Source organism: Cyphellophora europaea, assembly GCF_000365145.1.
Source record: "Cyphellophora europaea CBS 101466 unplaced genomic scaffold supercont1.13, whole genome shotgun sequence".
Lineage (NCBI taxonomy): Eukaryota > Fungi > Ascomycota > Eurotiomycetes > Chaetothyriales > Cyphellophoraceae > Cyphellophora > Cyphellophora europaea.
Window position 1 is genome coordinate 309,910 of NW_008481801.1, and position 21,734 is coordinate 331,643.

The 21,734-nt window shown below is 52.9% G+C and overlaps 8 protein-coding genes across 8 annotated transcripts; 3 read left to right on the forward strand and 5 right to left on the reverse strand.

The window, feature by feature from the left end:
- Positions 1–562: 562 nt before the first annotated feature.
- Positions 563–5,077, reverse strand: HMPREF1541_10566 (uncharacterized protein; the record flags this gene model as incomplete). The annotated part of the gene is made up of 1 exon (XM_008715237.1): positions 563–5,077. One exon carries the CDS (start codon positions 5,075–5,077, stop codon positions 563–565), a length of 4,515 nt encoding a protein of 1,504 aa, XP_008713459.1.
- Positions 5,078–5,551: 474 nt separating this feature from the next.
- HMPREF1541_10567 (uncharacterized protein) lies at positions 5,552–6,924 on the reverse strand (the record flags this gene model as incomplete). The annotated part of the gene is made up of 2 exons (XM_008715238.1): positions 5,552–6,843; positions 6,879–6,924. 2 exons carry the CDS (start codon positions 6,922–6,924, stop codon positions 5,552–5,554), a joined length of 1,338 nt encoding a protein of 445 aa, XP_008713460.1.
- Positions 6,925–9,891: 2,967 nt separating this feature from the next.
- On the forward strand, positions 9,892–10,599 carry HMPREF1541_10568 (uncharacterized protein; the record flags this gene model as incomplete). The annotated part of the gene is made up of 2 exons (XM_008715239.1): positions 9,892–10,105; positions 10,154–10,599. 2 exons carry the CDS (start codon positions 9,892–9,894, stop codon positions 10,597–10,599), a joined length of 660 nt encoding a protein of 219 aa, XP_008713461.1.
- A 1,274-nt stretch (positions 10,600–11,873) lies between these two features.
- HMPREF1541_10569 (uncharacterized protein) lies at positions 11,874–13,562 on the reverse strand (the record flags this gene model as incomplete). The annotated part of the gene is made up of 3 exons (XM_008715240.1): positions 11,874–12,952; positions 13,039–13,301; positions 13,375–13,562. The coding sequence occupies 3 exons, from the start codon at positions 13,560–13,562 to the stop codon at positions 11,874–11,876; spliced, it is 1,530 nt and encodes a 509-aa protein (XP_008713462.1).
- A 1,353-nt stretch (positions 13,563–14,915) lies between these two features.
- HMPREF1541_10570 (uncharacterized protein) lies at positions 14,916–16,714 on the forward strand (the record flags this gene model as incomplete). Its single annotated transcript, XM_008715241.1, has 6 exons — positions 14,916–14,999; positions 15,045–15,347; positions 15,401–15,445; positions 15,495–16,039; positions 16,088–16,475; positions 16,526–16,714. The coding sequence occupies 6 exons, from the start codon at positions 14,916–14,918 to the stop codon at positions 16,712–16,714; spliced, it is 1,554 nt and encodes a 517-aa protein (XP_008713463.1).
- Positions 16,715–17,032: 318 nt separating this feature from the next.
- On the reverse strand, positions 17,033–18,152 carry HMPREF1541_10571 (prolyl aminopeptidase; the record flags this gene model as incomplete). The annotated part of the gene is made up of 4 exons (XM_008715242.1): positions 17,033–17,089; positions 17,144–17,262; positions 17,312–17,986; positions 18,047–18,152. The coding sequence occupies 4 exons, from the start codon at positions 18,150–18,152 to the stop codon at positions 17,033–17,035; spliced, it is 957 nt and encodes a 318-aa protein (XP_008713464.1).
- Positions 18,153–18,487: 335 nt separating this feature from the next.
- Positions 18,488–20,165, reverse strand: HMPREF1541_10572 (uncharacterized protein; the record flags this gene model as incomplete). The annotated part of the gene is made up of 2 exons (XM_008715243.1): positions 18,488–19,938; positions 20,090–20,165. The coding sequence occupies 2 exons, from the start codon at positions 20,163–20,165 to the stop codon at positions 18,488–18,490; spliced, it is 1,527 nt and encodes a 508-aa protein (XP_008713465.1).
- A 617-nt stretch (positions 20,166–20,782) lies between these two features.
- On the forward strand, positions 20,783–21,184 carry HMPREF1541_10573 (uncharacterized protein; the record flags this gene model as incomplete). Its single annotated transcript, XM_008715244.1, has 1 exon — positions 20,783–21,184. One exon carries the CDS (start codon positions 20,783–20,785, stop codon positions 21,182–21,184), a length of 402 nt encoding a protein of 133 aa, XP_008713466.1.
- Between the last annotated feature and the right edge of the window lie 550 nt (positions 21,185–21,734).

A 21,734-nucleotide genomic window follows, 5' to 3' on the forward strand; every position in this document is an offset into this window, starting at 1 on the left:
GCTTGAGCCGTGGACTCCATGTTCCGATGCTATCTGAGTGCCGAGCGAGACAACAGGGATTTGCCAAGGTGAAAACACTACTGACCTGACGGTAGTAACGGAACATGATGTTTGGCGTAGCTAGAGAGTTGTATAGGGAATGCAGAGCACATAACCGACTCGGTCTAAACAAGCCTCCTTGATTGGAGTGTGGCGGTATCGGCCCGGCTGAACGGGCAGGCGGGCCAGCCCGCAGCCGGTCGGGAAGTGAACAACTGACGTTTTGAGGCCTTTTGGTACTGACACAGCAGCATGAACCAGCAAACGCGTCAGGTAGACAGCCGGATTCGCATAAGCGTTGAATTTCATTCGCGCGCTAGTTCTATGGAAATAGGTATAGATAGATAATTACACTGACACGTTCGATTGCTGGCGGCGGCACGATCATTGGTCAGCAGTACACGAGACGATACACCGCAGCATCGTCTTCCCACCCCAGTCCGCCGGCACGAGCAGCTAGGTACGCTCGCCTGAGAAGTCTTGCGCGTCATTTCATCACAACCTACTGCCACGTACGCATCTCCTAAACGTCCCCTTCCTCATCATCCAAGCCATCACCAAGCAATTCATCATCCTCAACGACCTGGCTGTAATCCTGCCGTCGATTCGCAAACGCGTCGCGACTGCGATAAGGCCCTTGACCTCCCAGACCAAAGCGTCCTCGACTGCCTCCACCACCACCAGACAGGGGCATGAACCCCTGTGCGCTCCGCCACAAACTCGTTAGTACCATCGGTATCGCCCGCGAAACCGCAACCACTGCACTGATGACTGCCACTGGCACTGTAATCCATGGGCTCTCGCCAGGACCGCCGGAGCCCATCGATTCGCCTAGTCGGATCTGGCCGAACGATCCAAAGCCCTCGCGGTGCTTGGTGAAGACCCAGTAGCCGACGCCACACGCGGCCGCGATGGGGATGATAATGACAAAGAAGAGCCCTGCGCCGCTGAGGCCGTGCTTTTTGTTGAACTCGTCCTCATGTCCGGGACATGGCTGCGCGACTGTCTTGTCCAGCTCCTGGCCTCCCTGGCACGTGGTGAGGGGCACACGCCGATACCCGCTGGGGTAGTAGTACTCTTCGCGGTCCGGATCCTTGGCACATTGCTGCGCATGATCCGGTGGGTCGAGGCCCGGCACGAGTGCACAGGAGCCGTCGGGCTTGAGCTGATAGTTATAGTCGCACTCAAAGTCAGACCTGGTGCAGGAGCAGTTGGTCTTGATGTTGTGCAGCTGGGGCAGGGGAGCCTTGCCATTATGGCACTTGGCATCCAGGCGTTTGCGATGGTACTGCGCCACGTGCCCAAAGAGGCAGTTGTCGGACTGGAGAGGGTGTTTGGGCTCCCAGAGGAAGTAGTCTTTGTTCTCAGGTTTTTCTTCATTGAAGTCACAGGCGCGCTCCCGGTCCTGTAGCGCAGAGAAGTCCAGCGCCACTGTAAATATGTTCTTGCCGGAGCCAACTTCTTTACCCCAGAGCAGGAAGTTCATACTGCGGTCGGAAGGAACGGTTGTGATAGCATCAATCTGCATATCAACCTCAGAGAAGATGTGTTCGTTCCACGAATCACCTTCGTCAAGAGTGTAGAGAAGCGCTCGGGTCGGTGTGGACTCTTGCACGATCACGATGATGGAGCCCTGATCGCCGTACTCGAAAAGGTATGAGCCCTTCTTGATCGACTTCCACGTGATCCCCGCGTCTCGGGTGATGAATGTGTCAGTAGTATCGTGGTCGCGCGGTAAAAGTTCGGACCCGACGTTACCAACCCCGAGCATCACACCAACAGCGCTTGGCGACGAGAATGTCGCACTCTTGTCGCTGCGCTCGGTGTAGGAGTGGAGGTGCAGTGAACAACCCTCGGTTGCTTTGTTGGTCTCTTTCACGCATTTGTAAGAGCCGCCTTCCGCGCGCGCTTTAGGCGGAGGGATGTATCCCCATTGCGCGCCATCATTATGGGTGATCATAGACTTCAGCTTCTTGTCGCCGCCCTTTTCGACTTTATCAATGTTAGACACAACGTTGACCATCGCGACACCCTCAAGACCGTGCATCTTCTCAAAGTCGACAAAGCCGGCAGTATCGCGGTTCACCCCGTTCAGAGTGAGCACATACGAGGTACCGTTACTGTTCGACTTGAGGATGCTGCCATACTCCTGACCGTGAGTGGGATTGACAGTCACGTGCAAGAAGACAGCGTGCGTAGAACTGTCCATCACGGTGTACGCCTGCTGAAGGTCGACCTGGAAGTTCTTGGGGAAGCGTGCGGCAGCAAAGGTGCGGCCATCAACACTTGCATCAACTTTGAGTCCATTTCCATCTTCCTCTTTGGCTGCAACGATGATAAACTCGGACATCGTTGCATAGGCCAATATGTCGTCGAAATGGACTTCGGGCGATTCGCGGAAAAAGTCATCGCTCGAGACAAGTTGGAGATTCTTGGACGGATCCTCGGCCTCGTACTGTTCGCAGTATACAAGCTGTTTGAGCTTCTCAGCCTCTTTCTTGTCCGACATGTTGTCATCACCCTTGGGAATGAAGTCACACGAGCGGACGTAACGACGAAGAGTCTTCCAATCATCTCCTCGATCCTCGGACCAGAAGACATTAGTGTGGTCATCGACTTGTCCAGACCAAAGCAGCCAGTCCTTGTAATCGGGATGAAACTTTAATTTTGGGTAATCCAGCTCGCTCGGTTTCTCTGGCGCTTCGAACTGATCGAATCGATTGCCCCGGTCGAATGTGTAGTGGACGGTTTTGCCCCTGGTCAAGAAGTAGACTGTCTCAAAGAAGTGCGGGTTTGGCACAATCTGCGTAATGTCCTTGTGCTTGAGGATCGGTGCCCAAGTCTTACCATGATCTTTGGTCAGATAGATCTCACCGTCGCTGGTGCGCAGGATGAGCGACTCATCCTCGCTGTTAATGTTGCCGCCCTGCTCAAGGTAGTACCATTCTGCGAACTTTTGGGACCTAAACTCGGTTTTCTCAACCCCGATCTTTCCGGTTCCCATTCCGGGTTTTGTGATCGATTCATCGCAAGGCCTCTCAATATCTTTGTCGAGACTTTCGCCGCCATCACGTTCGCACTCATTGCCCGGAATAAGGCGCCATCCAGAGGATGCTTTAAAAGTGTCATCTTTGCTCTTGCAGACACCTTCCGGCACAGATATGGGAGCCGCCGGCTTGCAGTCTTTGCGATCATCTGATCGTACAAAGTTGAAGTCACACTCGAAATCAGCTTTGGTACACTTGCAGGCCTCGAATTGGGGCTCCGGGTCTTTGAACTCTTCGTCGATGAAGCAATCTGCATCTGCCTTGCGCCGACGATAGAACTGTTTGTGACCCATTATGCAGCTTGTCTTACCATCCTCATCCACGCGCGCAGGCCATTTCTCGAAGTCATCCTTCTTGCAGGATCGCTCGTGGAGACCTTCGAAATCGACTTTGAAGATATGCCAGCCATCTTGTTTGACGCCCATAACCAGAAACTTGAGCGTGGTTGAGTCAGGTGCTGTGGTAATAAATTTGGCACGGACTTTGACCCCGAGGTCGGCTTTCTGCCAGTTCTTGCCGTGATCAATAGAGAACCGCAGAGTGTCAGTCTCATCGTCATCGTCCATAGCCACAATTACAGCACCTTGATTGCCGAATTCGTAGAGTTGAGGACCATCCAAAGCCTTCGTCCAGCTTACGCCTGCATCATCTGAAACAAACAAGTCGCCCTTTTCGTAGGGTTTAAGATGCTTTCCAGTGTTGCCGACACCCATAACGATACCTGGAGCCGGACTTGAGAAGACTCGTCCACCTTGTCTCGCATCCGTCACGGAGTGAAGATGTAGCTTGTCATCTTTGATCGAGAGATCCTGGAATGTCCGACCATCATCAAAACTGATCTGCGACTTGACGTCCTTGTCGGCCAAGGTGGAGCCTTCGACCTCCCTGAAGTTGTCAACCACATTGACGAGGACGATACCTTGAATGTTGGATATCTTCTCAAAATCAACGCGTCCGTGCACGTTGCGGTTCGTGTGGTCGATATTCCGGGTGAAATAAGTGCCGTTCGAATTAGACGTGAATAAGTACCCCATCGGATTCATAGGCCTCGATCCCAGAACATCAACTTGCATGCTGTAATTCGTACTCTCGAGGATAGTGTATGCGCCCTCTTCAATGCGATGCTGGCCGAACTCGCAGCGGTGCCAGTGATCACCATCGACAGTCACGAAAAGCGCAAGCTCGTCTGTACCCTCGGATTTCGCGGCGGCTACAAGATAGCTTTTGACGGCCGCCATGCTGATGACACCCGTGATAGCGCGTCCTTCGTCCAGGCCGACCTCGATTCCCGCGTGACCATCGAAGTAGTTGTCTGACACAAGCAATCTGTTATCCGTCTGCCAAGGCGAATAGAGTCCCTCTGCAATACAGAAGATCCGGTCCTCGTTGACATCTTCCACACCTTTGCCAAATTGCTCAGTACCAACCGCCCATTGACATCCTCTTGTCATGGTGCCCATGATGTGGACAGTCTCGAAGTCGTCATCGGTATAATACGCAGCTTGTTCGCACAGGAAGCCGGCACAGGTTTCTCCGTTCCAGATGACCTTCTTTGCGTCGCGCCCGTGAAAGTTGAGGGGGCTGGCGCGAAAGATGTCAGGACTGGACTTGGAGTTGAACTTTCGCCACGTCTCGCCGCGGTCGGTGGTGATCCAATGATCCTCGCCAGCGCCGAGAATGTATGCCCTGTGCTTGTCCCATGGGTGCGGCCATAGATCCCAAGCTTTGCCTTCTTGCCCTTCGCCCTCGACTTTGTGCCATGTTTCACCAGCGTCGGGGCTGCGCCAGACATCGCCGGCGTCTGCGTCACGGCCCAATATTACATCGGAGTCGTCGAAGTAGAACAGGCCTTCCAGGGGCTGCTCAAACTCCTTGCCCGTAATCGTTGGGCCATCTTTTTTTGCATAGCTGCCAGGAGGTAGCAAGGTCAAGATAAGGCATGCAGCCAGAAGGGTGGCAGCCACGGACTGATATAGGTATCGGATTATCATGATAGCGACATGGGTGCTAAGGTTACAACAAGGAAAGAAAGGGATCGGGATCCGCAATTCAGAAATAGCTATGGTACAAGGCGCTGATAGTTGGAAGAGTAGTGATGGTGAATACAATGCAGCCTGCGGCGCATCCGATCTGGCCTGAATGACGCAGCCTTGCGTCAGCCTCGTTCAAGTCAATAAAGTCGCACCTGTCCATGTACGAACCTAACTACCTAGGCAGGCAGTACCTAGCTGCCACAACCTTCCAAACTCGCGAGCAACATAAAGATTTTCTGGATTACTGTGAACTCATGTATCTTCAGACGAGAAGTCCTCAAGTAGTTCTCATTGAATATGTGTAGCTACAACCATGTTCGCTACCAAAAGCGTAGTTGTTCTCCGTGCCTGAACGCCATCGCTCTCAATTGGGAAACCAAGCCAACCCCTGTGGCGGTCGTCGACATTAGGGATTATGAATCAAAAATATGCTCAAGCCATCTTCAACCTTCTCCAGAGGTTCTTCACTCTGGACGGACGAGGCGCTGGTAGCTCATTCCAAACCGCTGCAGGGTTGTCAAGGGGCGGTAATGGTGGTTGCTCGAGTGGTTGTGCATTGATATGTCGTGAAGATGGACGATAGTCGGATGGCGAGCGTAGATCAGGCCGAGTGAGAGTCATATGAATGGTCATCTCACGATCAAAGGTGGTGGAGTGGGCATAAGGCTCGTGGCGCACGACTTGTGGCTTGACAGAGGTACGGTCAACACTGCTCTTCTGGGAACGTCGGATTTCCCGGAACTCGCTGTCATCAGGAGTTCTCGGGTCTGGAAAAGCGTCGCCCTGTGAAGAGCCATCATCTCCAGCGAGCGAGGGGGTGTCATCGGGTGAGAAACTCCGCCCTGAGTCGTTGGTTGTGCGTGGGCTTGTTTTGGGCCGCTCTGAGGCTTTGCTGAGCTTGTCCTGCATAGAGGGAAAACCGAACTCGACGGCCTCATCGAACTTTGATGGACTGGCAAGGTATACCCGTAGCTTCATCCGTGCCGCAGGGTCTTGATAATGTGTAGCTCTTGGGTCGATGCTTGAGACTGACGATTTCGTGCCATGTTGCATTGACTGTCGGTTAGGCGTAGCAGGAGCTTGTGCGGGTTTGGGGGGCACAGGCGGTGTGGACCCGCGGGTCACCGATTTGGTGGGCGACGAGATAGAGCTTCGTCGGAGAGACATGTTACTCAGGGATAGAGTCCGTCGATAGGACTGGCGGTGAGGTGCAGCTGCTTGTCGCTGATTTGTTTCAGCGATGGCGGTATGATAGTCATCAAGCCGCAGGTCGAGTTCATCTCCCTCATCGAGCCAGCTGAGGCTGTCCACTAGCTGCTTGGGTTCCATCTCTTCAACGTCACTTTCTTGTGGCGACCAGTCGTTTGCAGGATCACGTTCAGAATCGAAGTCGTCGAAGGAGAAATACCGTTCCGAGCAAGCGTCCGAATATGAAGTGTGCGGTCGCAGAGTGAGAGAGGCGCTATCTAGAGGTGCGACCTGCCTCTGCAGTAGCTCATCAGCTGCGTCAAGGATGACGGTCTGACGTTCGTTGGCAAGCAGGACCTGCTCCTCTTTGGAGAAGTGCTTGCGCCGTATAGCAGAGGGTAAGGAGGCGAACCACGCGGCTGTGTCGGGGTTGACTGAGGTAGCAGGTCGGCGACTATTGCTGCGAGGCAAGCGGAGTTTCGCGTTGAAAGGAGGGTGGAAAGCAGTGAGCGGAGGTAGGACGTCGAAGGACGATTCTAGAAGGGTTTTGGTTCTTTCAGAGAAGGTGGACCGCCGGTGAGAGTGTCCTCTGGATTTCGGAGAGTAGTGGGAGCCATCGTGAGCCAGGCGAAGGCGTTCCAGGCTCGAAAAGTACTGGTACCAGGCACAAGAATGTTAGCTAATCTAGCCCGTGGACAAGCGATCAACAGAGGTTAAAGAGAGTTTCAGATGTTTTGCGCGTGGAGGAAGACGCGGCCGCATTGGGCAGTGGTTGACGGGCCTGGGGATGGGGATTGGAGAGATAAGTGCCGGGCTGGGACCGGCGCGACGCCTAGCAGGACGCCTAGTCTCGCTTCCCCTAGGGGCGCTTGCGCAAGGGCAGCCAGCCAACGCGACCCCTTTGCTCATCATCAGGCGTCGCCACACGTTGTGCTGTGGATTGGAGTGTGTGATGAACATTTGCAATTTTGCCACACAAGCAAGCGACGACTGAAAGATGACACGAACTCACCTTGCGTTGCAGAGCTGGTGGGAGAGCTTCGTATTCCAGCTCGGTGATTTGGTGCGTTGGCGTCCTAGGCATACTGACTAGTTGCTGGGGCGTCGTGAGCGATGAATGCGGCGCTGGAGCGTGGCGTGACTTCGAGTGAAGAGTCGGTCAAGGTCATGGCCTGGAAAGTACGGGGACGAGGACCATTTCTGCAGCTGATGGCGCTTTTCGATGGCTGCAGAACAAGCGACTCTGGCATAGGCAGTTGTGGGTGCCGTCTGCCTTGGACGTGAAATAGGTGTCTTGGTTGACGAGGTTTACCGAAGCAATAGCATCCGGGGAAGTTCGATAGTGATTCAATATGAACGAGTCCGATATGATTGATTTACAAGAAAGTGTCATGCTCCTGGGCACAGGAGGCTCTTGCACGTAATATACAATTCCCGAGAAGCGTCTCCCTTGCAATGGCTTGATAGGTATGCGGCCTCTTCCTTCCGGGCTGTCACAAAATTGTGGCACCTATGGTTAAGCGTCGAAGCATGGAGCATTCTCCCCGGGCATCTTGTTCGCCAACAACACGACCGGCGGCCAATGAGTGTGTCTGCTAGGCCGCCCAGAATCCATTTCAGGCCTGAAGGATATCGGCTGTTCAAGAACCTTGCGGCTCGTCAGAAGTATGAAACCTGCAGCGGTCCATCCACAGGTGATGAACAGACTGCAAGGGTTGCCGAAGGCGATAGTGCTGACAGGGATGTCCCAAGGAACCAGGGCCGTAAGAGGGGCCTACTGTACTCCATGTACCGGAACCACCGCCTGGACGATGTGGCACACGGTCATTGCAGCTGTCAATCCGACGAACTGAAACGGATCAGCTGCACCACCGCTGCCGATGGCCTTAGACGCTCCACATGTCTGGGCAGTCGAGTCAACAACGACTGAGGTTTCCTTTGTTGCGATCCGGCCATCTGCTCACGAGCTGTGCATACAGTATCAGGCCGGAGCTCGACTGGCGGGCATGAAATTGCAGTAAACGTTAGCAACGCCTCGCAGCTTGCTTCATGCGGAAAATTGACAGCGGGTTTCGGATGGCTTGAAAGTGTAAACCATCGACGCTTTTGGCACGCACATCCCGACATACGCCCATGGACACTTTGCTTCAGCAACATTGCCAATGATACAGGCTTACACGACAAGGTCTGGACTGCTGCCATATGATACGGTACTCATAGCCTCTCTCACGTCTTGAGCAAGAAGTCGGAAGGCAGCCCAATGGGGGTATGAGAATATTATTGCACCAGCCAGGGCCGGCAGAATCACTGCAAGTGAGGACAAGGTTCTTGCAGCTTCGGCCCGCCTGCCGAACACATGGCTCCTCTGGGCTTGCGCCAGGCCAGTCGAGAAGCCTCTTGTTCCCAGCTTCGTATTGCGTGGCTTTAAGGCCCAGGGAGACTATTTCTGATCGCTTTTATTCCTTCTGTGCTTCCTTCTTGTTGGACCAGAAAGCAACTCACTTGAGATTGTTCGAAATCACGTGCAGCACTCCTGCACTGGCGGTGGGCACGCCCAGCATCCCTTGGCGCACTATGTGCGGTTCCGAGTTGCAGTGCCACCGCCTCACCCTCAGACAATGCTGATGTACAGGAGTAGAAAGGCTTGAATTGGGTGGTCCGTTCCGACCTGATCGTGCATTAGTGACGCTTTCACGCAGATGTATTCTTCGCACTACTAGCCCGAGCCTTGCTTGCATTGAATGACTGATGACAGAAACGACGGACTTACCGCGTACTCTAGAACGTGCACTCTGTGAGCTGCAGAGGAGCTATCTCATCTCAGTGAACGTGTGTCTGGGTACACCAACCCTCACCCAACCAGTATTTACCCGAAACAGACGGGCTCTGAAGCTAGCCTAACGTGGCCCCTCTCCCACTTGACAGTCTTGTGGACGAAACTTGAGACGAACACCTTGCTACAACCATTCGGCCATGATGAAACCACGAATCTACAGGCGAAGGGCATGTGCATAAGCTTAGTCTTCAAGCTGACAGGCGGATTCAGCACAAGCTACGTGCATCAGCTTGAATACGATCAGTTGTTCTCGACGCACGTCAAAATAGTTCTTTATGCATGACCGGTCCGATCGGACTCGAGGGCAGGCAACCTCGTCGTGTCCGAAGCTGCCCTCGGCTACGCCCTGCAGCTTGCATGTCCAGCTCCATCTTGGCGTGGCAATTAGGTTGATTTCCCCAGAAACCACTCTTGCATCATCGCCCCTGGGTTTTGTCAACACCCGGGCCGAAAATATTCAGCCGAAGTGTATCGGGGGGCGCGTACCAATAGCGGTGGGCTATCCCCCTACCAACGCCCCCACCATCTGAGCCGCTAACCCTTTTCTTCGTATTGACAACCGCTCGGCGACGCGACCAGCGCCTCCCGGCGACTTCAAGATGACCATGTCTCAAATTACTTCATTGCGGTCGGCCGCCTCCCTCTCTCTCTGTTCCACGGTGGACACGCGCATATTCTGATTCTCTGTCTCAACCCCGTTATATACATTCTATCCTCTAATCCTTGAACCCGGCCTACATCCACAAAGATGCGCTTCTCCCTCGCTACCATTTCGTTCTACGCAGCCCTGGTCCTCGGCCAGGAGAATGCCATCAACATTCCCAGCGGCGAGTCTACGCTGGACGTCACCGCTGGCCAGCCCACTACCATCACTTGGACCAACCCCTCTGATGGCACCGTGACCATCCGCCTGCAGTACTCTGGCACAGACCAGCTGGCTGACAGCGGTATCGTCGTTGCATGTGAGCGACCCCTGACCGCGCGTGGTATCTCTTATTAATGCTGCACAGCTTCCGTTCCTGCCGCGGCCGGTAGCGCATCATTCACCATCCCTGCCGATGCAGTAACTGCCGACGGCTCATATACCCTCCGCATCACTGACGACGAGGACCCAAATAACTTCAACTTTGCTCCTGCGTTCACTGTCGCTGGTGCGGAGGGAACTGCCTCCCTTCCTGCGTCCTCGGGCGCATCCACTGCCTCCGGCTCCTCCACCGCTAGCGGAAGCAGCACCACTGACGCTTCTACCACTACCGACTCCACCTCAAGCGCCACTGACAGCTCCACCACCGACGATAGCAGCACCAGCTCGACCAGTTCGCAGTCATCACGCACCAGCAGCAGCACTGCTGCCGCCGAAACTACCGAAGCACCTGACAGCGGGAACGGCGCCATTGGGCTACAGGTGCAGGGCGGTTTGGTCGCTGCCGCGGCCGTAGTCGCCGCTATGCTGTAAGAGCTCCGCGCGATCAGACAACCAGAAAAGCAGAAACTTTGGCATAAGCGCGGTCGGGAGGTGGAGCTAGTTTTCCCTGGCGCACCTACCATTTGGTTGTTGACTATCGAAGAGCACAGAATTGTACATCTAGTTGACTTGGGAAAAAAGGGGTGGCAAGCTGTACAGCTATCTTTCGCTTCAACTGCTGTACCTTTCTACATATCTCACTCATGGTCACGTGGAGCAGCGAAGGTGTTGTCATACGGGCGGCAGATGCATTCAACAAAGATCTTCAAAACTTGTTGCTCATGTGTTTCAAGTGCTCTTCTCGCTGTGCTCTCTGATGTCTACTTTACCCCAATCCTCCCAAATCACCTTGCCTTGGCGTGAACAACGTTCTACGAGCCGTCCGCGATCCATCGGGTGGGATTCAGAGGGTGCGGCTGACGATCACTGCCTCGTGTCGCCCTGACCACCAACAAGGACACACACTATCTTCTGACGACTCCCGTGGAAATCATCTGGGCAAACTCACTCTTCAGAACCGGACCATGAACCACTGGCCACCAAATGCGCCGTTTCCCATCACCTGCCAACGCGCGCCGTCAAGCAAACCAGGCTCCATTGAACTGTACCCGTCAGTTCACCGCCTCTCCTTGCGGCTTTGCACAGCGACCCAGAATATCTCGCAGCTGACCGTGTGTGCTGCATGGTCGCCCCACGTGGACCTGCATCTTGCATCCTGTGAGTGCGTCGGCCAGCGAAGAGAGGTGCATATTGTGAACACGAGGCAAAAAGGAAGTTGTTTGATGCAAATATAGGTACAACGTGCTGCCTCTTATTGGCTGTGGACCGAACTTCGTCAGCTCGCATGTTGTTTCGGCACGGACTACCTCGAGCGGGCGAGCTGACATTTCTCTTAGGACGCTAAGACTCCGCTGGAAGCCGTGTACTATGGAAGAACTCCAAGTCCGAGTCTAGCTCCTGTAGTTTTCATTCGGGATCTTCCGTGGGCTCTACATTCTGGGGGGACTTTGGCTGATCTATCGGTTGCACTTGGCAAACGCATAGGAGTAGGAGTCTACAGCTTGAGGGCCGCGCGGTGCGATGCACTGAGTTCGACGAGGCTATCAGGTGTCCTCGGACCCGCTGATTTGGCCATTTCGAGGCCTTCGGCCGCAGCAACTGCTTAAGGGAAACCATTCATGTTATTGTTATGGTATTGCCAATCTCGCAGTAACGTAGCGTCAGATGACTTCAGTCATCGATCTGCTTTTACCAAGAGCGACACCTCAGATCATATACCTATACCCCTTCTGCAGCCGACGAGCTGTCGCAATGTCCAGGCCTTCCTGCTCAGCGGTTCTTCGCAGTCTCTTCATATCCTTGTCCGACAGTGGAACATCCTCGTTCTCCAATCTTTCAAGTTCCCGATTCTGTTTCTTCAGATACCATCGCAGCAGCAATCCACAAATCATCGCCAGACATTCGAGGATGATGTTGATGACCATAGCTGGAAGGTAGTGCGGAGAGTCCTGGACCCGGTACGTGAACGGAGTCCAAACGCTCGCCGAGTTCCCGACAGAGTTGATGAACGCAAGTGCCACCGCTCGCTTCGCTGGTGGGCGAGGAATGGATGAAGATGCCCACGAAAGCGTTGTGGCGATCGTCGATGCCTGGATCAGAAACAAGAAGCAGGAAAGGTAGCGAGGCCCAAACGTGTCGGTTGCCATGAAGACTGCGAAGCCAACGATGGCGATCGGAGCCGGATACATGAAGAACCAGAAGCGGTTGTTCAGCCGGTCCGAATAGTAGCAATGAGTGACGCTGTAGACGACCACCAACAGGTATGGTGGAGCAACCAGTACGAGCGAAATGATCCGGCTGTAGCCCAAGGTCGCCGTGAGCGTGGGGAAGTAGTTCTGGAAGCCTCCGGCCCCGACTATCGCCATGTACGCAACTGCCAAGATGTAGGTTTTGGGGTCTTGAAAAGCGAGTTTCATCCCCTTGATCTGGCTCATTGCTCCTTCATCATCCAGGTCAGCATCGGCCGCTTCCATGGCGAGGCGACGAGTCGCGATCTGGCGGAGCTCTGGAGAGAGAGCTTTCCAGGTATCGGGAAAGTCAGGGAGATAGTAGGACACGAACAGGCCGATTGTGACTGTGATACTCCCTTCGATGATGTAAAGCCACTGCCAGGCTGAGAGTCCACGTGCGCCCGCTAGACCGCTCAGTATGCCTGCGGCGATGAGATTGCCAAAGGCGCCGCTGATGAGTGATCCGCAATAGAAGATGCTCATTCGAAATGCCAGTTCGTTCTTGGTGTACCATTTGCTCAGATAGAATAGAACGCCAGGGAAGAATGGTGCTTCTGTTCGAGCGCGTTAGGCTAGAGGTAGAGAATCGGATGATGCATGCAATAACAGGCTACAGGCGAGACAGCCCACCAAGACTTACCCACAAAGCCCAAGAAGAATCTGCATGCCACTATCGAACCGTAACCCTTTACTAGACATGTAAGCGCTGAGACAAGTCCCCAGGCGACCGTGAAGAAGCCAAGATACAATGACGGCTTGCCGATGTAGTTAAGTGCCATATTCGAGGGAATCTGGGCCAGAATGTAGCCGACGAAGAGGATCGACAGTCCCACCTGATACTGGCTATCGGTGAGATTTAGGTCTTCCTGTAGGCCTTGTAGTCGTGCAGCAGGATAATTGTTCCTGTTGTGCCACGACGTCCGCATCAGTCATGGTAGTTATCGAAGATGGTGCAGAGCAAAGGTCGCGAGCATACCTATCGATATAGTTCATAAGGTAGATCAAAACAACCATAGGGAGAATCAGAGAGTCAATCTTGCGCAAGAGTTTCTTCTCCAGCATCTTCTCTTCTTCGGTGAAGGCACGTATCGAAGCCAGCTCTCCATGGTTGATCTGGGTTTTGTCGCCCATGATGACGGAGTCTTGTAGGGTCTCCTTCTCCATTTTGTATTCTTTGCAAGTTAAACGGTTCTACGCACTCGAACTGAAGAGACAGGGGGGACTCGGATAGCCATAAACGCGGGGGACCACGCGACTTATCAGCCCGATAGAGAGGCCTTGTCCTTTGGACACACCCGCGGTCCTGTGGCTTGCTTCTCCATCGCGGAGACGGAGAGTCTCCGTAATATCTAACTGCCGACGACGACGAAACATTGGCGAGAAGATGTGCAAGTGAGGATTGGAGCAAGGACAAAGCCAAGCAAGACTTACTCGCGCCTTGAGCTGTGCCAAGCATCTCACTGTTGCACCCGTGGGGTTCCCCCGCATTTTCTCCTCTCCAGTCACTTGGCACTTCCCATGGATGAGGCAGTGCTGACACGCCAGGTACAGACACCATGTAACACACGACATGGCTGGCAAACTGGAGATATCATCATCCGGGGCTAACCCCAAGTCTCTAGGCCCGACGTTGGGGTGTGAGAACATCCCACAGGACTATTGCAGACACAGACGATTCTCTGCTTGCTTCATGGGAGGCCGCGAGGATGAGTTGCTGCCCCAGACTTTGGAGTAAGGTATAAATCAATGCGTCCAGAGGTGGTACACTCCAGGACTCTTCGTTTGAGGAAGAAGACATATCTCCATCTCTGCATACTCCAGCATGTTTGCAGAGAATATAGTATCTGCATTTATACGCTTCGTTTTGTAGGATGTCTGCACGATTAATTGAACGGAACTTTTATCACACGGAAGATCCGGGATCTTTGAAGAAGTGTCACTGACAACCAACCCAATGACTGGTACCTACCACGGACCCATCAGAGTTTCAGGCTCAGCTCCAAGAGACCCTAGTATATCTTACGCCCCGAGGATACCGCGAGACTTCAGGGTCTCTCGGTCCTTGTTGTACATTCGGGGAGACTGTCTTTCTCCCCGTGCCGCAGCGCTTGGCACTCCGCTGTTCCCCAGCCCGGTACCCTCTTGTTCCGCCCTCCGCCAAGGCACTGTGACCTCACCATTGTCAGAGGCTTAGTAGGAACTCCGCCGTTCGTGTAGGGAAAGATTAGGGCTAACACAACAAGACTTTTAGGGTCATCCGATACCCTGACTACTTCAGTCGATGTCACTATGATCTTCAAGCCACCCAGCACCAGAAGAGAGGATGGAAACCCATCGGAGAATGCAAGTAGACCCTTTGTTACATAGACACAATTGTCGGGGACAAGCTCCTGCGTCCCCGTCAAGGCTGTAGTTCCGGCGTCTAGAAATGTTATATAACAGTCGTTAATGCCTTCTAAGTGTGAACATCTAAAACACGATTGTACCGGGTCACCATCACGAGTGACCACTGTGAACATGGGTACCTCTCAGAAAACCACCACCCTTTCCGGGCCGCGCCTGCGCGGAGCCATCGCCATCACCTGTGGAGCAGCCTTCCTCGTATGCTTTCTCAAAACACTGGATGACCGAGACTAACATCAACAGCTCTTCGGATACGACCAAGGGGTCTTTGGAGCCGTTGTGAGCCTTCCGTCGTTCCGCCAGCAATTTGACGAGCCGAGCCCCAATCTCGAGGGTATCATGGCCGCAATATATGACATCGGCTGCTTTGTGGGCTGCATTGTGGCCTTCCTAGGTGCGGAAAAGTTCGGTCGCAAAGGCAGTCTGATGTGGGGAACATGGATCATGGTTGTGGGTACAATCCTTCAGGCTGCGGCCTTCGAAGAGATCCAGATGATCATCTCTCGTATCATCAGTGGTATTGGGAATGGCATTAATACGTGCGCGGTATGGTTCACTTCCCGCAAACAAAGTCTTAACCGGCTCACGAACTGGACCAGGTGCCTATGTGGCAAGCGGAATGCTTTCAGGCCCACAACAGAGGCGTAAGTTTTGTCCTTACGCAGACTCTTGGAGCAGCACTAACTCACGCAGGCGATGCTCGTAATTCAAAGTGCCCTCATTGCCCTTGGTCATCCCCTCAGCACATTCATGGGGCTTGCCTCAAGCCAGAGTGAGCCTTCCGAATTCTCCTGGCGTTGGCCAATCGCCTTCCAGGGTGTGTTTTGCATCCTTATCCTCGTGGCACTACCTTTCCTCCCTGAGTCACCTCGTTGGCTAGTTGCTCATGACCGAGCCGATGAAGCGCAAGAAGTGTTCGCCAGACTCGCCGGGAGGAGTGGTCTGCCGCCACAGCATCCACACGTTGTTGCTCAGCTTAACGACATCAAGGCAAATGTCGCCGAAGAACGCCGCATCGGAGAGGCGTCATGGACAGAAGTGTTCACTGAGGGTAAGCTCCGTAATTTGAGCCGTGTCCTGCTCGGAGCTGGGCCTTACATGTTCAATCAGTGGTCAGGAATCAACTCTCTCGCCTACTTCCTGCCCATTACGTTTGAGAGAAACATTGGTCTATCCCGCCAGCTCAGTCTAATACTTGCTGGCGTTCTTGGCCTCCAGTACTTCCTGGTATCCTGGCTGTAAGTCGTCGATGCCCTTCTCAAGAGTGAGTTACTAACAATCGTCAGGCCTTACTTCTTCATGGACCGAGTCGGCCGCCGCACCCTACTGATATGGTCCTCGGCCGCCTGCTCCTTATGCATGGTCATCATTGCAGTAATGCTCCGCATCAACACGACTGCGTCTCAATGGGTTTTCGTCGCTTTCTGCTTCCTCTTCTTCGACGTCTTCTCTTGGGGCATCCTGCCAGTCTCGTGGATGTATGCCTCTGAGATCATGCCCTTGCGCACTCGCAACAAGGGAGTTGCTCTAGGAGTGAGCACGCACTGGCTTTCGAACTTTGTGGTCGTCTACGTTACTCCTCAGGCTATCGAGAATCTTGGGTATCGGTTGTACATTATCTGGGCAGCACTGAACGCAAGCTTTGTCCCGATCACATGGTTCTTTTATCCAGAGGTAAGTCTCACACCGCAGAAGAAAAGTGCAAATGCTGATCCAATGGCCAGACTGCGCGACGATCTCTGGAAGAAGTCGACGAAATCTTCTTGAACGAGAAGTTCGGCATCACTCATACTCGCAAGCCTGCGCCTAAGAGGCGACAGGAGTCTTTCTCTAGCCCAGAGTACAATGGCGACCATGTTGATGAGAAAACAAAGGTTGCGAACGAAGAAGATGAATATGCTTCGGCTCGATGATTGTCTGTCGTATATGAGTCAAGTGCCAGAGGCAAGCGTTCGTGGTCTTGGGACACACAGACCCAAACATGAAGAGTGTAGTAAAGTCCTGGAGTAGAAGTGGACTACCCAGTGGATTGCAAAGGTACAATTATATGTTGTTCATACGGGGTATGGAATATGCTCGGCGTTCCTTTCCTGCCATCTCGACCTTCTTGCGGTCTTGTGGCTCACGCATGGGCAAACGGTGATCTAAGGCAAAGGAAAAAAAAGGACATAGAAAGGGAACCACTATCTCTACGACTCTGAATCAAAGGTCCGATATCATGCCCAACAGTTTTACTGCTCCCGAAGCTCATCACAAATCTGGATCAATCTCTCCGAAGTCTGGGGTTCCTAAGTAGGCATTAGAACGGTACATCTGGGGTGGGGAATTAATGCTTCACTCACCATTGCGCTATGGCCTGACATTGAAGACCAGTATAGCTTCGACTGCGGCAGTGCTTTGTGGACTAGCCATGCCGCTCTGGGCGGACACACGATGTCGTAACGCCCTTGTACAATATAGGCTGGGACATGTCAGGTCTCTTGAACTTTGTGGAGGAAATGAATGCTTACCTGGGATACGGGCAATCTTATCCATATTTTCCTTCTTCAAAAGAGCCCTGTCACCTCTTAAGAAGTTGCCATTGACAAAGTAATGAGTCTCCACGCGAGCATGCTGCAGATTCCAGTCGTCATCATCCGCTTTCTCGAACGCATCTGGAGGCGGGACCAAGTTTGAGATGGAGATCTCCCAGTTGTTCCAACTCCTTGCTGCTTTGAGCCGTGTTTCGGGATCCTCGGCGGTCAGTAGCTTGTGGTAAGCAGCGAGGGGATCCTTCCGCTCGTCCTCAGGTAGATGGCTGAGGAATGTCTCCCAACAATCGGGAAACAATAGCGCAGCACCGGCCCCTCTCAATGTCCAATCAAACTCCCACTCCTCGCCAAGGAAGATTCCACGTAGTACCAAATGGCGAACTTTGTCCGGGTGTGCTTGTGCATATGCTAGGGAGAGGGTTGACCCCCAAGATCCGCCGAAGACGATGTCCCAACTGCTAATACCAAGTCGGGATCGCAGTAGCTCGATGTCAGATATGAGTAGCTGTGTGGTATTCTCGCGGAGCTCTGCCACTGGGGTTGACTTCCCACTGCCCCGCTGATCCAACAGTACGACGCGATACACAGACGGATCAAAGTATCTGGTGTCTTGTTTTGATGTGCGGGCGCCGGGACCGCCATGAAGATAGATCACTATTGGCATCGCGAATCAGTCTGCTTGTGCAGCATTAAATTGTAAATATTGCGGCTTACCTGGCCTGCCGTTTGGCTTCCCATATTGTGCGTAGTAGATCTTGTGCAAATCACTGACGTCGATGAATCCCTCGTCGATCAGGTCTTTGTGAAGATATCCTTGCATGGCGTTTGAGCGTTTCGACTGTGGCAGGTCAGGCTGTCCGACTTTTTGGCGGGGTATTTCGTTGGTTGGCAATTTAGGAGTGGTCGTGGATGCAGTAAAGTCCAACTCATGGGCTTGCCGCGTATCAGAGGATTTGATAGCAAGTTGATGGAGATGACCGCCTTTTTACTTTGGATGATATGAGCAATGTGTTGAATTTGTGCATTTCGACTCACCTCAGGGTAGTACTGAGCCACTTTGCGGGGCATGTTGCCAAGCTCTGATCCGCCTAAGAGAATACGCCATGCCTGACCCAACCTTGCTCATTCGTACCGCAAATGGGAGAAAATCGTCCCTCAACTTATCTCTATAACTTCTGTCTGCAACGAGCCTTCTTCAGGTGCAATAGACTCCAGCCAAAATGATTTGAAAGTGCCTGGTTGGTTCCGCTTGAACCCATAGGTTAGTTTGCACTTCTGATCAGACAGAAGCTGGATGTCAGTGACAATGAACCTGAAACCGCTGTGTTGATCCTCCTCAGCTGCTGCATTGCCCCGTTGCTTTAGCAGAACCACTTTCTCCGCCAGAAGGGCTGCGACGCGACTGTCCCAGATCCCTTCTCTCCTGTTCGACAGACGCATCAGTTGCAATGCTTCGTTACGCAGCATCGAATCGTTGGTCCGCGTGGCGATCTCAAACAGCAGCGACACAATGCCGAGTGTTGATGTGAACGTGAACGGAGCGGCTGCACGACTGAGCGAGTAGGCTCCTGTCTGTGGAGATATTGGATCTCTTGGCCTATCGCTGCCTCCTTGGACTTGAAACAGTACTTCGACGAGTTTCAGGATGCCGAAGTTGTCCGCTTTGAAGTCATCGTAGACTGTTTCGCCGTGAACAAAAACCTCCAGATCTATCTTGAGGGAGGCCCGAAATATTTGGAGAATCAGATATCCTTGATACTGGTCACCACTTTCGTTGCGGACTATGCTCTCGATTTGCGAGGCCGCGCGGCTCCAGGCGTCGAAATTCGTACGGAGAGTGGTGTATTCGGCCAGTAACATTGGTGAAACTGAGGAGGGAATCCAGGTTTCGGTCTTGTGATGTGTTTCGGCAATGTCGAAAAGGTGGATGACCTGATAAGATATTATCTGAAGATATGGCAAGGCGTGTTCCACACTTGCAAACGTGGCCGGAATGACGTCCAGGTTCTTGAGTAAATCCGGATGCCATGTGCGATATTCGTCGCTATTTGCCTCCATAACCTGCCCTTGAAGTAATAAGCATAGCTGTAATAGTATGTCGTTCGAAATGGCAGACGTGCTATCACGCGACGAGCCGGCGCTTTTCCGGCTTGCGATTATATTGACACCGGCAACGGCGTGCTGTGTAGCCTCGTCAAATCCCCCTCGCAGGCTTTCAAAAACACAGAAGACCATACATGCAATCAGAATTGAATCAAACGAGGCATCTGGCGATTTGAGCCTCACGATCTGTCGTAGGGCTTTCTGATAGTAATGCAGAGCATAGTTGATTGAACTCGACACGGCGAATGCTTGATCCAGGTAGTGTTCATGCATTTGACTCAACGCGAAGACAGCATAACGGACAATCGCATCATGTTGCACTAGCTGAGGCACGATGACGGACCAAAAATCGGATTTGAACGGCCCCTGAATTTGGTGGAGGGTGCGACTTTGAAAATGATGGAGTGTTCGCCGCTCGTAGGGTGGAAGTTGTAAAGCTGGAGCCGGTGTCTTGGTAAGCGTAAACGCCACGAACTTGGTAGGGGTAGGAGGAGGGTTTGGATCTGGATAGAAACAGGTCCTTTTGGCAGAAGTACACCGTCTGCACACTGGAAGACCCTCATCGCACTTGACATGTCTGACTGAGCACGGCGTCAATTGATGCCCTAGTTTGGCAGCAGCAAACACAAAAAGTCAAGCTTTCGGCTAACTCACGTTTGCAGGTCTGGCAGCCTTTAGAAGAGCGGTGCCCTTGGACACGTTGAAGCTTGTCTTGACGTCCTTTCTCCATGGTCGATGCAAGTAGAGCTTGGCCTACAGCCCGGACGAGACATTGAGAAGCGATGTGGATCTTGCAATGGTGAAAACCGCGCTGTGTTTTAAGGTGTCAAAACGCGGCCGACAGGGGCACGTGGAGGCCGTGTGTGAATGACGTCATACTGGGGCTTTGTCGAGTTGGTCGTCTTCGCTGCAAACAGCTTGGGTATTATTGAAAACCGCAATGTCATATAAATATCACGTCAACTTCTAAATAATCCGCAACAGTATCTCCGAGTCTGCAGCTTTAAGGTGACTCACGAAACCTCAGCATACGACGTATGCGAACTTCCTATGAGGCTTGAAAACACATGGCTCATCGTAGCACCATCAACTATACCGCCACCAGATCCTCTCAACAACTGTCCGACTTGCAAGTATTCTCTGTTCATTGGAAGTAGGGTTGTGAAGGGGTCAAACTTAATTCCTCTCCCGGGAGAAGTAAGGTAGTTGTGGATAAGGACAAGCCAAATGAGTACGGCGAATATCCTGGAGACCGAATCTACCCATCTAATGGTGCCAGCATTCATTCTACTGTTGTAAACTCCACCATTTTTGGCCAGAACATCGACTGGGCAATGCATTCGCTGTATGCTCTACGGCGCACAGACACCTAACCCTGGTTCTACGTACTTGTACAGCTTAACCAACATCAACGACCCGCTGGTCGACTTCTATGACTTTTTCAACGGCGAAGATCTTCAGCAGAAGGATCTGGTGCTATACTTGAACTTCGGCATGCATCACGTGCCAGATACATCCGATCTGTCAACCACGGTTTTTACAAACGCACAGCCAGGTGCTACAATTCGCCCGCAGAATTATTTCGCTAGAGACGCCTCAAGGGCGACGAAGCAGCAGGCTAACATTGCCGAGGATGGTGTAGTAACGTTTTATGGACAGAAGCGGGCACAAGGCCAAGTGGATCTGAATAAGAGGGAGACAGATTTAGAGACCATTTTCAAACTCACTGATGAAAGTTACCTCCCATAGTAGCTTAAGGTAGGAAGTCCCACGCCCCTTTATGTCTGCTGCTTCCTACTTTTTCGATAAAGTGGTAGAGTAACCGGTGCCCAAGCAATAGACGCTGATCGATAAAGCACGCTAGTGAAAGACCGTTGTAGACAGCTTCAGTGTTGTCTTTATACTCTGCACGTCTCCTCTCGGTTGCTTTCTCATCGTACCGAATGTGTGCGGAACATGCCCCAAGACACAAAAATACGGGGGCTGCGGCACAGATATCGGGACTTTGTGCTTTGGTTCAAGACCAAGCTTTGAGTCCCAGACAGGGTCAAAGTGAGCCGCGCCAATCAGACAACAACTGCCCACGTCGTTTGCGGAGTGACTTCCATCCGCAACCGAGCCCTTGACATAAGCCGCCTGCAGCATCAGGTAAGATGTGCCAAATTTCACAAAGCCAAGGCATGCGTCGTGACGTAAAATCAAGGTGTCGGCGGTTGGGTACGTTGCACCTGCTAAAAAGAGGGCGGGTGCTTGAGCTCAAAGACACCCCGCTTTGAAAGGTATTCATCTCACGGACTGC